This window comes from Colletotrichum fructicola, assembly GCF_000319635.2.
Source record: "Colletotrichum fructicola Nara gc5 chromosome Unknown KSG_Nara_v1_contig07, whole genome shotgun sequence".
NCBI lineage: Eukaryota > Fungi > Ascomycota > Sordariomycetes > Glomerellales > Glomerellaceae > Colletotrichum > Colletotrichum fructicola.
The window spans coordinates 4509156-4523119 of NW_027094057.1; the positions used below are offsets into that span (position 1 = coordinate 4509156).

Here is a 13964-nt window from a genome sequence, read left to right on the forward strand (position 1 = left end):
ATCAAATCTCAGCCCACTTTGCAATTTTTTCTGTTGTGGTAATTGACGCATCACAACGAGACCTAGTAATCCGACGAGTCAATCCTATCGATACTAGATCCAACAATGTCGTCCCCTATTCCTGTTCCCGATTTACTATCTCAGTGTTACGGTCAGCTATCCGACAGTAGGGTCTGCTAACAGAAGCTGGGGATTGACACGTTATAACAGTTCACTGAGGTCGTGGTCTGAGTCGTAGGTCGTAGGCTGATAGTAGATCGGTCGTCAGAGGCTAAGGTGATCAGTCTTAGGCTCAACAAGTAATTCGCAGTGAAGGTAAGCTGAGGGTATCCGTGAGGATGAATACTAAGTTGATTGCTGAAGAGCTATGGAGGTCTGACCATGAGCCAGGCTCAGGGTCATACTATATACAGGTTCCGAACAGTTCCTTACGATGCTGGATAGCTGGGATAGCTCATATCCAACATATCCATGGATAGCTAGGATAGCTCATATCCAACATATCCATCCTTGTCTTGTGTCCGTACTGTTCCCGAAGTCACGTGACCTGTACCATAGTTCTTCCTTTTCCGATGGTTTCTGGTTACACCTGTGTCACTGCTTACATATGTTCCGCGTTAGCCGCCGAGATCCCAGGCGGGGTTGTTCCAACGTGTTGTGCCTAACGGGTCGTAACACTCAGCCTAGGCGTAATCCACTACGCCGAGCTAGGAGCCACAGTTCAGCGGATCAATCACCCCCCCAGAAACGCCAATGCCGCACATCAAGGTCGCCTTCGTCATCCAGCAGTGCCCCAAGCGTCAGCCAGTATTATGGCCATGGAGATGATGAGGCACTCCGCAACATCTTCGCAACTACAACAGATCCTCAGCTATTCCGTACACTTTCACGACCCCAAGGAACCTTTGGGCTATACGAAACAGAGTGGGAGATGTACAACACCCATGAACTCTTTCTCGATAATAGTTTCCATCCTGGTCCCAACACATCACCGTATTATCGAACTGTAATGCCTATTATTGGACCAAAGTATGGCACACTACCCTCCCACTTTGCTAATATCGATCCACAACTTGGGCAGCCTGAGCAACAGCTCCAACGCCCATCCCATACTGAACGGAGAGAGTTTCGCTCTGCCTTAAAGCTAGTCCGAAGGGTCCTTGGGGCTGGTCGAAGGTTAGACCTTGAGGCACTCCGAGCCCAGGAACGATGCCGTCAATGGCGAGAGATGTGGGGTTACTCTCCTCACTCATCAGCTGTATCAACACCTATCGGATCCCCTCCACCATACTCCCCATCAGACCCTCAAGGCCAGAACCACTCTCAAGGACTAGCTTCATCACCGCCCACACGTCCATCACACCCTCTAAGCGAAGACTCCTCGTCCCCCCCACCCGAGCAAATCCCTAACCCACCTATACCTGGCGACCTAGAACCGACAGCCGAATCCCTCTTCGATCGAGTCAATATATTTGCAAAAGCCAATGGGTTTGGTATTGTCAAACGGCAAGCCTATACCTATAAAGGCCGAAAGATGAGATACTCATTCCAGTGTGATCGGTTTGGGGAGCCTGGACCAGCGAAGGGTGCTGGTATACGTCAACGGAAGTCTCGAAAATGTGGCTGTAAATGGATGGTAATTGCAGAGGCTTTAGAAGAGGGAAAGTGGCTGTTACGGCACCACCCAAACTCTGAACATAGCCAACACAACCATGGACCCAGCCTTGATCCCTCTGCACACCCTTCCCATCGGCGCCTTAGAGAACCTGTTAAGGCTGCTATTGAAACCACTAGTCGTCGTGTTGGTATTCGGGCTCGCGATGTACGTGCAGTTGTCCAAGACCAGTACCCTGACTCTACCTTTACACAACGAGACATCTACAACGCCAGGGCCCTAATCAATCGCGAAAAACTAGATGGGTACTCATCAACTGCCGCATTGATTAAACTCTTTGATGAGCGAGAGGTTCCTTATGTCGTCAAGTGGGCAGATGATGAGCCTAGCCGACTCGTTGGGCTTGTTTGGACATTCCCCTTCTGCCTCCAGATGTGGAAACGTTTCCCTGAGGTCATCAGCTTCGACAATACATACAACACCAACCGCTTCAAGTTACCATTGTTCCAAGTAACAGGACAGACCTGTCTTGGTTCGGTTTACAATGCAGCATTTGGCCTGATCGACAACGAGAGAATAGAGGGTTTCCAGTTTCTTTCCGAGAGTATCCGGCAGCTTGTAGCGCAACACTCCATCCGGGAGCCTGACGTCATCATTACCGATTACGACAAGCAGATGAAGGCTACCTTGAACGAGCAGTTCCCCGAGGTCCAACAGCAACTCTGCATCCACCATATCAACTCTAATGTCATGCTGAAGGCCAAGCAGAAGTGGTCTAAACACCAGGATCACAGTGATACGAGTGAGCCTGATGATGAGGAACCAGGTGCTACAGCCCAACTCAGTAAGGTAGACAAAGGATGCATTCTCGCCCCAGCAGATCAAACCTTTCCCCACACCTACCGTGGAGTCCTCGAGATGTGGAAGCTTGTGGTGTTTTCTGAAACAGAAGAGGCCCACGAGAAAGCATGGGCAGACCTCTGTAAAGAGTTCGATGACCAACGGCCGATTCTGCGGTATCTTTATGGGACATACATGCCTATGAGAGCACAGTGGGCCCGCTGCTTTATCCGGCACTATCGGAACTTTGGCACCCGTGTTACCTCTGGCACAGAAGCAAGCAACAACAACATCAAGAGCTACCTTCTGAATGGTCTTAGCCACCTGTATCGACTGGTCGATGTTATGCAGGATATGATCCAAGACCAAGAGCTTAGCTTCACACAAGCTTGTGCTGCAGACGAGGTCCTTTCTGGGCGAGAGTATATGACCACACGCTCAGAATACTTAGGCGAGCTGCGGTCAATGCTTTCATCAAAAGCCTTAGGTCTGATTACAAGGCAGCATCGTCTAGCCAAGTCAGCATTGCCCACTGGCAGGAACCCAAGACCAGACCCACTTGGTAACTGTACGGATGACTGCTCTGTCTCAGTTGAGTATGGTATCCCATGTTACCACAAGATATCTCAAGCTTATAAGCTTAGAGGTATTCACTAAGTGGGATGTCCACCCACGATGGCGATTACGCGAATCCTCGTCACAGGATCCATACCGTCGGATCCTTGAACCCAAGATTGCGACATCTCTACGTGGTCGACCAAAGAATGCCACACAGCCAGTCCCAGCCCGTTTAGCAGTCCAAGAGGATACCCAACCGTCTCACACAACGGGAAGGCAGCCAGCCCAACAGACCTCATCAGGGCGTAGACGAGGTAGGCCTCCTGGAAGCCGAAACAGGACTACCCTAGCGACACTCACTCGGGGGACAACTACACCAGCGAGTAGTCAGGACACAAGCTTGTCCCAGCGGCAGTTCATCAATAATGGCATCTCTAGTTAAACTAAGCTGTAGTTGTTTCCTTCACCTATTTGTTCACTTTAACCGAGCTCGGCATGAATGTCGCGACGAATTGGCTCTTTGCAAAAAGCGACATAACCTAGCCGTCGGAGAGATGAAAGGGCCTTCTTTGTATCATTAAGCTAGATTGTAATAAGACCAGGTATCAAATCATTTACTGGTGCTGTAGTTTCTCGTCCCTCCAGTTTGTTTCGAAAGCCTTGCGGCATCGGATGTCATCCTTCGCGAAGACTCGTAACGCAGTTCAAAGCCTCGTCAGACTGGTGCCGATTATGGTAAAGGTTGCGCCGGAACATTTTTCGCGCAATAATTGAATACGCTTATTTGCCGAGACCTTCTCAACTGGGAACACGTCATGAGCTGGCTGAGATGGACGTCAAATCAAATTTTACAGTTTGGATTTTCAGGGTCCGGGGGAAAACTTCCAAATGTAGCATTCCAGGGTCCGCTCCCACGGTAAAGCGTCATGGTTGAGGGACCATCTTCCCCGGCCTCATGTGGTAAGACAGATTGTTGACTTGTCATGACTGCAGGAAACCTGTGGTCATGCAGGTTCTCAGAATGCGTTGCAAAACTTAGTGCTGCAGACAGGGTAGGCAGAGTCTAATGAAGGGTCGGATCAGATGACTTTGCTGACAGCCTTTGCTTCAAGAGGAACTTATAAATGTCACAATCCAGGGTCACAGCAAGGATCTCACCCATCTCATCGTTTTCCAACCAATGAGTAGTCGAAGAAACTCCACGCGGTACCGACTCGGGATCTCCGATAGCTGTGTGCATGTGCATATATAACATTGCGTCCCGGAGGTTACATTATCCCCCGGCCGATAACGAAAGGAAAGCAAAAGTAACATTCGACATTCTGCATGGATAAGAACCACTGAGTAACATTCAAAGGAATTCTAATCACATTTACAACTCATCCTTCTGAGTATTTACCCGGGGTTTGAGTCTCAAGAAACACCGATCCGCCCTATGGACTATCCCGTAACTGGCCTTGGGATCGGCAAGTGATGGGCTGACCTCAAGCAGATCAAATGTCCACACCACAAGAGTTGTGACCATACGCAGCTCTAGGTATGCCAGTCGGCGACCCCAGCAACTGCGAAGGCCCATACCAAAGGCGATTTGTGGCGCCGCGTTCGCGTTGAACTCCACGGCCCCATCGACTTCCCCGCGCGTGAGCCATCGCTCCGGGTCGAAGGCCTTCATGTCCCGCCTCTCATCCCAGCCCACAGTCGTCTTGGCCGTCGTATTGCGCCTGCCAGGGTCAACGTCAAGGGATGGCGAATGGAAGCCTGGCCCGTTGGCGACCATTACTACGTTCGTGCCCTTGGGGATGCGGTGGCCAAATATCTCCGTGTCGCGGGTTGCCTGCCTTGCTACGCTGGTCGCATGCAGCCGGAGCGCCTCCTCCAGGACAGCTTCAAGATAGGGCACCCGAGTCTTGTTTAGTTCGGCTAGCGTGGGTGTCCGGTTTTCATTGCGCGCATCAGCGTAGGCTGTATGTAACGCATCCCGTAGCTTGGTCTGGATATCCGGGAGCCGAGTCAAGTAGATGAATGTCCAGGCGAGCGTTGTGCTGGTTGTGTGTAAGCCAGCTATGAACTGACCTGCAATCTGTTCTCCACATCAGGACCTGATATCGATAGGCTGACAGGCCTGGGTGTCAAGGGAGCTCTTCCATCTTACCTCGTCCATCAAGACTGGGTTTTCAAAGTCAGGTTTGCGTCCCTCTCTGTCTGCTGTCCTCTTCTCACGCATCAACATGTATTCCACTGCCGTCTTCGCTTCGCCTGTCTCATCTAACCTCCGAAGAGAGCCTTGGATTTGTTCTCGCACAACCTGTCTCTTGACTGCTACGAGCTTCCTGAACTTTGGTGTTTGGTTGATCCACCACGTCTTCAGCCACGGGAACATGGACTTGGTCACTTCATCGATGCCTTCAACCGTCTCGTAGAGTGCGGAGATAAACTCATGGACCGGTACCTCGGGGAATTTGACCTCTCCGTCTGGTCCAATCTCGATGTTCGAGGGGTTCAGCTGAGAGAGAGTCTGAAACTGTGGGCCCAGCGCAGTGTGTTCAAAATGTTTATCGAACACGAAGGAAAGCATGTCGTCGAGAGCGTTGTGGTTCAGATCCTCATTGACGTCAAAGGGTCGCCCGCTACCCAGGCGGGCTTTCATCTCCCAGAAGTGGACGAGATGAAGCGCGTTGTCGTACATGACGGGGCTAACCGTTCCGTTCAGAAAGCTCGGGCTCATGAGATCCTGTAGCCAGGCTCTTGTCTGCTTCCAAGTCTGACCCCTTTTCATCCGGGCATGGAAGGCGCCAACCGGGCCAAGACCGTCGGTGATGAAGTCCGACCGGTCGAACTCGGGCCGCCGCATCATGACATCCTGGGCTTCGATGGCGTCGGCGAGAAGTACCCAGGGCTTCGAAAAGGGATCCACAAACACCTAGGATAGGGGTGTCTGCAGGGTGTTCACCTGCTTGAGGAGCCACACGTTGAGCTCTCTTGTAACGCTGACCTCCCGAAGCATGTCTGGGGCATCCCCCAGAATTTTGTGGGCGGACTCCGGATTTCCGGATTGTACGGGATACCCGGAAGGGGCCGGGGTAACAGCAATCTCTTGTATAGGAGATAAAGGACCCCGAGTACGGCAAGAAGGCCGAGTGGCGTCGGCAGTAGCCCGCGTCCGAGAAGTTGAATCGCATCTGCAAGAGCCATGATGATGTACAACAACAGTCACAAAACAAAACAATATGGTTGATAGCTTGTGTTGATATGAAGTGAACATCTGAGGGCTCGGCTTTATCTATTGGGGCGAAACTACTGAGTGCGATCCGATATTTGTGACTCTCCCTCTTTCTAAAGCTCATCGCAACGTTGAGTGCCGAGTATCCCAAGCTTCTTCAGATGGGGAACCAATACCTCGTGGAGCTGTCAACGTCGCGGGCTGATGGTAAGGTGGCGTATCTAAGCCGATGATTCTCGACCGAAAAATATCGGCCGACCATCTGAGGACCCTGGATCATCACGTCGCATTATCGAAACGCGCAGGACAGATATGCGAGTCAGCAACCGGGACTGACAAGAAGGGGTCTTGAATCCTTCCAGCTGGGATACGTGAGTCATGAAAGTGCACTTTGCCGAGGCTTGCTGCAAAACCGCCCTCGTATGATTGCCACCCTTCACTCCAAACTCGTCTCCCCGCGACGTATATCTGTTGTGTAACCAATGGCTGATGACACTTAGAAGTGGTTGATTTACCGCCACCATAGCCGAAACACTGCAGTCGCAGTTATCCAAGGATTGCTGCACGGCTGGCAATTAAGTCTGGGGGATACTTCCTCTCACCGGGGCCATCGACTTCGCTTATCATCCCCCCACGACACACCTTAACGGAGTCCCTCCAAAACCCGCGCCATTCCTGCAAGAGACGGCTGCCTAATTGAACCGATGCAGCACGGGACGTGGAGCAGAGGACGGCTAGATCCTAGTTTGATGACGGACCGGGGCCCGAGAACCGCCGCATTAGTACCGCCGTAAAGCTAAAGGACCCTAGTCCTTTAGGATTAGGGGGTAGGGGGAGGGGTGGCTATGATGGTCGCGATGATACGCCTTACAAAATGAGAATAACCTCATGTCAAGACATAAAGATGAAATCGCCCGGCGAGGCTTGAGACGAAATACTTCGCATGCTGGCATGACAGGCATGTATGTAAGCTGCACATGAGAACTCTGAGTGTTGCAAGGCAGCTGAAGAATTAAAACAAGCTCTTGTCGATGTATTCACGGTTGCTTCCGGTCTCTATCTGGCCAGTCGCCGGCCAGAAAGCTCGATGGATAAGCTAATGATAAAACCCTCCATCACTTGTGCCGTATTACAGCTTTTGTCCGCGCCCAGGAAACTGGAAGAAAGTCAAAACAAATGGATGCTTTCCGCATTGCTTCTAGATCCGAGCCAGAAACATCGGAGATGCAAAAGCCTGGCCGAAAACGTGTTGTATCATCTTGTATTCCATGTTACACTAGGAAACAGAAGGTCTGGTATTTCCTGGAGATTTGCCCACTATCTTCCTGAGTGAGACGGCGTTCATCAGTCCTAACCTGTGTGCCTCCATAGTGCAATCGACGTTATCCATGCAATCATTGTGCTCGTCGCCGGCGGCCCGAGGAGTGCGCTTATTATAACTCACAGGCATTGAATGCCAATACTTCACCAGTCCAGACGGAGGCTCGCCAAAGCGACGATGCTTTCACAGCACACGATGCTCGCAATCAATCGAACTTTAGCAGTGGTTCTGCTCAGAGTATCACAGACCAGAGCACAAACATCGAGATTGATGCGATTGCCGAGGTGTTTGGGTACTTTGAGGATAGCGAGTCCAACACCATGGCGGTTGTCTGCGGGGTTAGTGCATTTTAGCCCCTTTCACCCAACACAAATTTAAACTCTCCATGGCACTCTTGGCCCTTGCAAAATGCAAGACTATCATTTCTGACAGTTGCGAATAGTTAGGGCTGAAAACTCACGAGGGCCATGACAGAAGAAGTCGGCCTATCCCTTCAGAGTCGTTAGAAGAGGTCGAAGATCAGACGGAAAGAATGCCGGATCGTCAGATTCTCGACTTTCTCGTACAATACTATGTGATGGAAATCCATTGGTTCGTATCCCTGAGCTACTTGCTAGTCTCGATATCGAAAATTAGCTCACAATTGTGACTCTCATAGGATGGAGCAACTTGTGCACCCACCTTGGTTTTTGGCGCAGTACCAAGTATGGTGGAACTCGGACGGGCCATCATCAATTCTTGACGTCGAGTTCGCAGTGCTAATCTTGAGGATGTGCTCTCATGCCTTGCAGTTTCTCCCATCGCCATCTTACACCATTGACAAGATTCGAGGCAGGTCATTGGCTGACATTCGCGACTCAATCAACGATGTCGCCGACAAGCTTGCTACCATCTGCATGCGACTCGATGGGAAGGGCTCTCTTCTTCGTGTCCAGCATCTACTATTTTTGGGACTACAATACCAGTGCGAGGGGCGAAACAAGATGTTTTGGGAAGCATTTGGCGACGCGGTTCGAGTCTCACAGAGAATCGGGATTGATCGAAACCCTGTTGCTACAGTTATGGGAATGAACGAGCTGGACAAGGAAATGCGTCGTAGGGTGTATTGTAACCTTTTCATCTGGGATAGGTACTACCTGCTTCAATCGATCGTCTTTCTAGGTCAAACATGGCTGACCCTTTTTGTCTCTAGTCTTTTCTCGAGGCAGCTCGACCTGTCCCCTTTCCTGCCCGCAGGTTTGAGCGATATCGTCGTTGAGCCGTGTATCCGTTTATTTTATCCAAGAAGACTATCCAACTATCAATGTCGTTTCTGAACATGAGTGGGAATGAATATGGATTTGCCAAATCGCGTCGCAGATTGTAGTGCATTTGAGTAAGTCTCTCAATTCCACTCCAACTAGACAGTTGCTCTACCTGCATTGCCATTATTTGGGACTCAAGAGCGCCTCGAACCTTTCCTGGAGTGAGGTTGTCGAACTCGACTCCATCTTTGCGTAGATCTGCGAAGATATCTCGTTCTTCCCCAGAACTACAGCGATCTCCAGTGCCTTCAGCGGCGCTTCAAACACCACTAAGCTTCCTCCCTTCGGGTCTCCCGACTTTGAATCTTTAAGCCTCATGTAGCCTTCAACAAACTGATTCAGTTGGCAGCCAGATTGGAGCAGCTTGGCCACACAGCCCGTGTGCCCATTACCGGCAGCCACATGGATGGCCTGGAAACCCCAACATGCACCATCGGCTGAGAGCCTATCCACTAATACTTCATGAGAATCATCCTTTCTGTGAGGCCGGAGAAGCTCTTCCACGCAACTTTCAAAGCCGTATAGACAAGCCAGATGAAGAGGAGTCAGACAGTCGTTGCTTGTAGACATGTCTCGGAGTGCTCCCATGTCGAGGAGAGCACCGACTGCTGAAGCTTGCCCAGCCATGACAGCTGCATGAATTGGTCTTATTCCATTCCTATCTGCAGAATGTGTCGAAGCGCCTATGCGCGCCAGTTTTCGGATGACGGATACGTTTCCGCCGCAAGCTGCGTGGAAGATCAAGGTACGACCAAAAAAGTCCGCTGCCTCGCGAGATAGAGGGTAAGAACCCTCAAATCGTTTGGAGACCATTTCGTCAAACCACTCCTCCATATTTCCAGTTGCTGCGGCCCGGTGCAGTGCGAGCTCTCCATAGCTGTTGATATGCGATTGTGCTGTGTGTAGCTCCAGAGTTCCAGATAATTTTTCAAAATTTGGATCGTCTGCCCATCCTGGTCTTCCGTAGGCGGCAAGCAAATGGAGGACTGTCTCCTCTTGTGCCGTCAGAAAGTTCATCCACACAGGTGCTTTGATCGAGGCAGGTTCGTCACTTAGCTTTGCCGTTGCTAGTTCGCATGCAATGTCAAACCTCCCCCGAAGAACTGCTAAATGTATCGGCATTAGTCCGCTCTTGGTGTAGGCTCCCACATCTGCCCCGAGGTGGACGAGCCATCGTACAGCACCGAAAAACCCCAACGATGTGGCGCAATGAATGGGTCTACAGCCATGAAGTTCCTCGATGGTAGAATCAATGAGACTTTTGTTCTTGACGGTAGATATATGTATGCCGGGAAAATTTCCATCTTTTATGGCCTTCATCAGTTCATAATACGGCTTGTCTTCTGGTATTGATACGCTGGCGAACTGTTTGTCCATGAGATCGGACAAGTCACCTGGATATCTTGTTCTGACTCCGGGTGATGAGGGTAAAGCCGCATAGATACTAAGGCCAAACGAGTCGACGCAGCAGCACTGACGGCTTGTTACGCTGATTTTCTCCGCAAAGCGCTTGAGCGTTTCCTTCAGCTCTTCGTAGCTGGCCGGTGTCTCCTTCGTAGTTTTCGTAGGTTGGAGCGTTTGCTCGCGAGAAGAGTCGGCGTGATACTCTGAAATGCCAAAAACATCTAACTGAATGAAGCGTCGTCCCCGTCTCTGAGTTTCTGTTGCGGTTATAACCACCGCGTTCAACATCTGAATTCGGCCCTGATATGTGTCCTCTGAGGCAACCGAGATGTTTGGAAACATCCGGTAAAGATTTTCAATTTGCGAACCGACACCGGCGAAAGGATGTTTTTCGTAGCACACCTCCCAGCGCCCTCCAACTCGGCGAAGGCCCACTGTCATGTCGACGAAAGACTGGACCGTAGGCTTTTCAGGTGCAAAGCGCAAAGCCACGATAGTGCCGCCTGATTTAGGATTCTTAATTCTCAATACTGACAAGGTGGCATCCCACCTGTCCGGCGGGAATGCGTCTATGACTGTATAAGTCAAACGCAAGCTGTCCGAACGACTGCGTAGGTAGTTGCTTCTTATTGTCACCTCGGGCAGCGAGTCAAAGGGGTTTTGTCTGACGTAAACGTTCCTGTAGGATCCTTCCGCGTCTTCGTCGAAGAACTGGGGGTCGACAACTGGAAGAAGCCTGACAGAACCATTTTTCGACCCCAAGTTTTCGTAGGGAAGTGGCTTGAAGGCTTGGCTTGGTGAAGGTATTCGTGCGAACTGGTCGCCCCAAAGCCTTCTCAAGATGATACAGGGACTCCAGTCTTTAATCGAATCCTGAGGTCTTACGACAACGCAATCCAGAAGCGCATAGTATTCATCGTCATGATGATCGCATGATACCAGCATCAGGCTTGTTCTGAGTCCCTGATTGGTCATACTAACAGGTGCGCTTTCCTGTGATCGGGAAGGAGGAAGCGGGCGGACGTAGTCGAAATCTACGTTTGAGAAGAGCCGGGGGGATGGAGCAAGAAGACCACAAAGGTCATCTGAGTTGGTGCTTTCCTCGGGCGATAGAGCCCATAAGAACAATGACTGATCATCAGTTTCCTTCAAGATCTCCTCTTGGAGTCGCACGAATGCTCTGTCTCCTTCACCGTAGAGGAGTGGCATATTGACGTCAAAGAGTCCGAGAAGACAATACGCCATGTCTTCTGACCGTGTAGTCTTTCGACAAGCAGCCCATCTCATTCGGTTCGCCACGCTGATGTCGCTCTGTGACGTTGTGCCAAGCAGAACGTGCTGGCTGATGCCAGTGATTTCTGCCAGGAGAGTACATGCTTCCAAGCTGCTAAGTACTGGTTCTTTCACCATGAGGTAGGACCAGTCTTTGGCATAGAACATGACTGTTTTCGGGGCCACAAGTTCCTGCAGAGTCCAGCCTCGTGTAAACCAGCGACTGCCCCGGAAGTTGGAGTTATGAGCGGATAGTTCACTCAAGGGTGCCGGCTCGACGTCTGAGAGGTAGGCGATGCAGAACTTGGCGTCGCGATACCAGCGATACATTGAATTGATGGACTCCGATAGCTCTGCACTGCTGGTTTTGTCAATGCAGCAGGTGTCGACCCACAACAGGCGAAGGCCGAGACGTCTTGCGAGTTTGGCCGCATTCTTGATCTTCGCGTAGCCCGACGAGGCTAAGACTTTCTGCCTGGTGCCAGTGTCGTGCACAGTCGGATGTGCCTTCTCTGTCGCGCCCCCATATTCCTGAAAGCTGGCGAACGTTACTTCATCTTCGCCCCACGTATGAGATAAGATTGCATAGGCTTCTTCGGGATCGCCTTGAATCCCGATAAGCGTCAACAGAGTGGTGTCGATGAGCCACATATTCCCTCACACCGCGAGAGTTGCCAGTGCCTCACGTTTTGAGCCTGCGCGTTGGGTCTCCCTGGATTTTTCTCAGGCTGTTTGACTACTACTCCTAGCTGTGTAAGTACATGTAGGGAGGAAGAAGACAGCAGTCTGCATGATATCGTACCAGGTGATGAACTTCCGAGCGGCGCTTAAGGGGCGGGAGGCTTGGAGAGACTCAAAGTCAGGATGGCACTTGGTCTCCGTAACCCCGCTCGACTGGGAGATGTTTGGAGGAAAACACGAAGGAAACAGCACGAGAAAGGGTTGTGCCCCTTTGCTTCCACATCATATTGCATAACAAATGAACGTCGCTGATTGCAGGAAATGGGCGCAAAAATATGCACACACCCTAGACCTCTATTCCAAAAGCAGCGGTTATTTGTGATAGCCACAACATGTGCTTATGTCTCGGCGAGATGAACAAATCAACGACGGGCAAGTTCAAGGATTGCATGCGGCTTCTCCACACTTGCATGACATCTCATGAACACGATCAGGCTGCGCAGGCTTGGCCCGAAACGCTGCCGAGCCTTGCCTCACCACCTTCTTCAAAAGACTATGCAAGCTTGGTGATTGCGTTGTTCCAATCGATTCCCTTAGAAGTATCTGAGCCTTGTTGTGGGCTGGTGTTGAGCAATATCGTAACTACCTACAACTTCGAGATGATTTCCCGCTTCCTCATGTTGGCTGGGTTGTGTTCCCAACGTAACTAACGCACCAGTAAATGACGTATTTGAAGACCTTCGCTGAGGTGGCAGAAGTCATCTGAAAGCCTCTCGGTCAAACTGATCAAACACATTTGTGAGCCTGCACGTGGAAAAGTTCTTAAGTGAGTATCTTTGAAAATGACGAGGTGATAGTTGTGCTCTTCATTTTCCCCGTTTTGATACTGCTGTTCTTGCTCAATCTGAGGGATAGCTCATCAACTTGGTCTCTCTTGTTCTTCCGGTAGTATGTCAAGATGACATCTAGCGCGGAAAATACGCGTCCCGATATAGCAACTCTCTTCCCGTCGAGGTATATCTCCCGCCCAAAATGCGCCATTTGGGTCTTGCCCGTAGGCGGGTTATCGGCATCTGTCCCTGTGGGTCTCCCGTCAACCAACTGTGTACTGATGGAACGGGTACCAAGGGGATAAGGATATACCACCCCAGATGATCTTCAGTTCGACTGCTTCCTTTCCGTTGCTTTTAGTAGCAACGAAAGAAGCGTGGACCTCGAGGATCCCCGACTGGTTGTGCTTGTCGAAGACATTGGCGTCGATATTCTGATTGATACCTTCGGTAACCTCGGGACTGCGAGTCTCAAGCCCGCCAACAAAATTGAGGTGGTCAAAAGCGGTGCTAACTTGGGATTGTAGCTCACGGCACTGGGTGCTTGGATCTGCACGGTTTTCGAACTGTTGATGGGCCATACTAAGTCCAGTAAGTACTGAAGAAAAGGTCGATAGTTGAAGGAGCGGATAGCTATCGAGGACCGTGAGCTCTGTGTTGATTTCAACGGCGTGGTAAGTATCCGGATATCTTGATTCAAAACCCTATTGTGGAGAATTCAGCGAGGTTACGTTGAGGAGCTGTTGCTGGCTGTCTCCTAGTTACTTGCGACATCCGTATCTTCACACGGAGAACGGGATGGATCAACCAGTCTTCGCGTTCGTTAGTCCCAGGTCGTAGACTTTATTTGTGCTCTTATTCAAACTTCAGAGGGAGGTAGAGTCATGCCGTGAACATTGAAGCCACTCGTCTGACAAGG

At 50.8% G+C, this 13964-nt stretch overlaps 3 protein-coding genes across 3 annotated transcripts; 1 reads left to right on the plus strand and 2 right to left on the minus strand.

Annotated features, from left to right (window-relative positions):
- Positions 1-2047: 2047 nt before the first annotated feature.
- On the plus strand, positions 2048-3249 carry CGGC5_v013016 (PKS-NRPS hybrid synthetase; the record flags this gene model as incomplete). Its single annotated transcript, XM_066152787.1, has 2 exons — positions 2048-3051; positions 3100-3112. The coding sequence occupies 2 exons, from the start codon at positions 2048-2050 to the stop codon at positions 3110-3112; spliced, it is 1017 nt and encodes a 338-aa protein (XP_066007971.1).
- A 1136-nt stretch (positions 3250-4385) lies between these two features.
- On the minus strand, positions 4386-6017 carry CGGC5_v013017 (Cytochrome P450 monooxygenase TRI13; the record flags this gene model as incomplete). The annotated part of the gene is made up of 3 exons (XM_032028186.1): positions 4386-5093; positions 5166-5909; positions 5964-6017. 3 exons carry the CDS (start codon positions 6015-6017, stop codon positions 4386-4388), a joined length of 1506 nt encoding a protein of 501 aa, XP_031875503.1.
- A 2964-nt stretch (positions 6018-8981) lies between these two features.
- Positions 8982-12185, minus strand: CGGC5_v013018 (Vegetative incompatibility protein HET-E-1; the record flags this gene model as incomplete). The annotated part of the gene is made up of 1 exon (XM_032028187.1): positions 8982-12185. The coding sequence occupies one exon, from the start codon at positions 12183-12185 to the stop codon at positions 8982-8984; it is 3204 nt and encodes a 1067-aa protein (XP_031875507.1).
- Positions 12186-13964: the final 1779 nt, after the last annotated feature.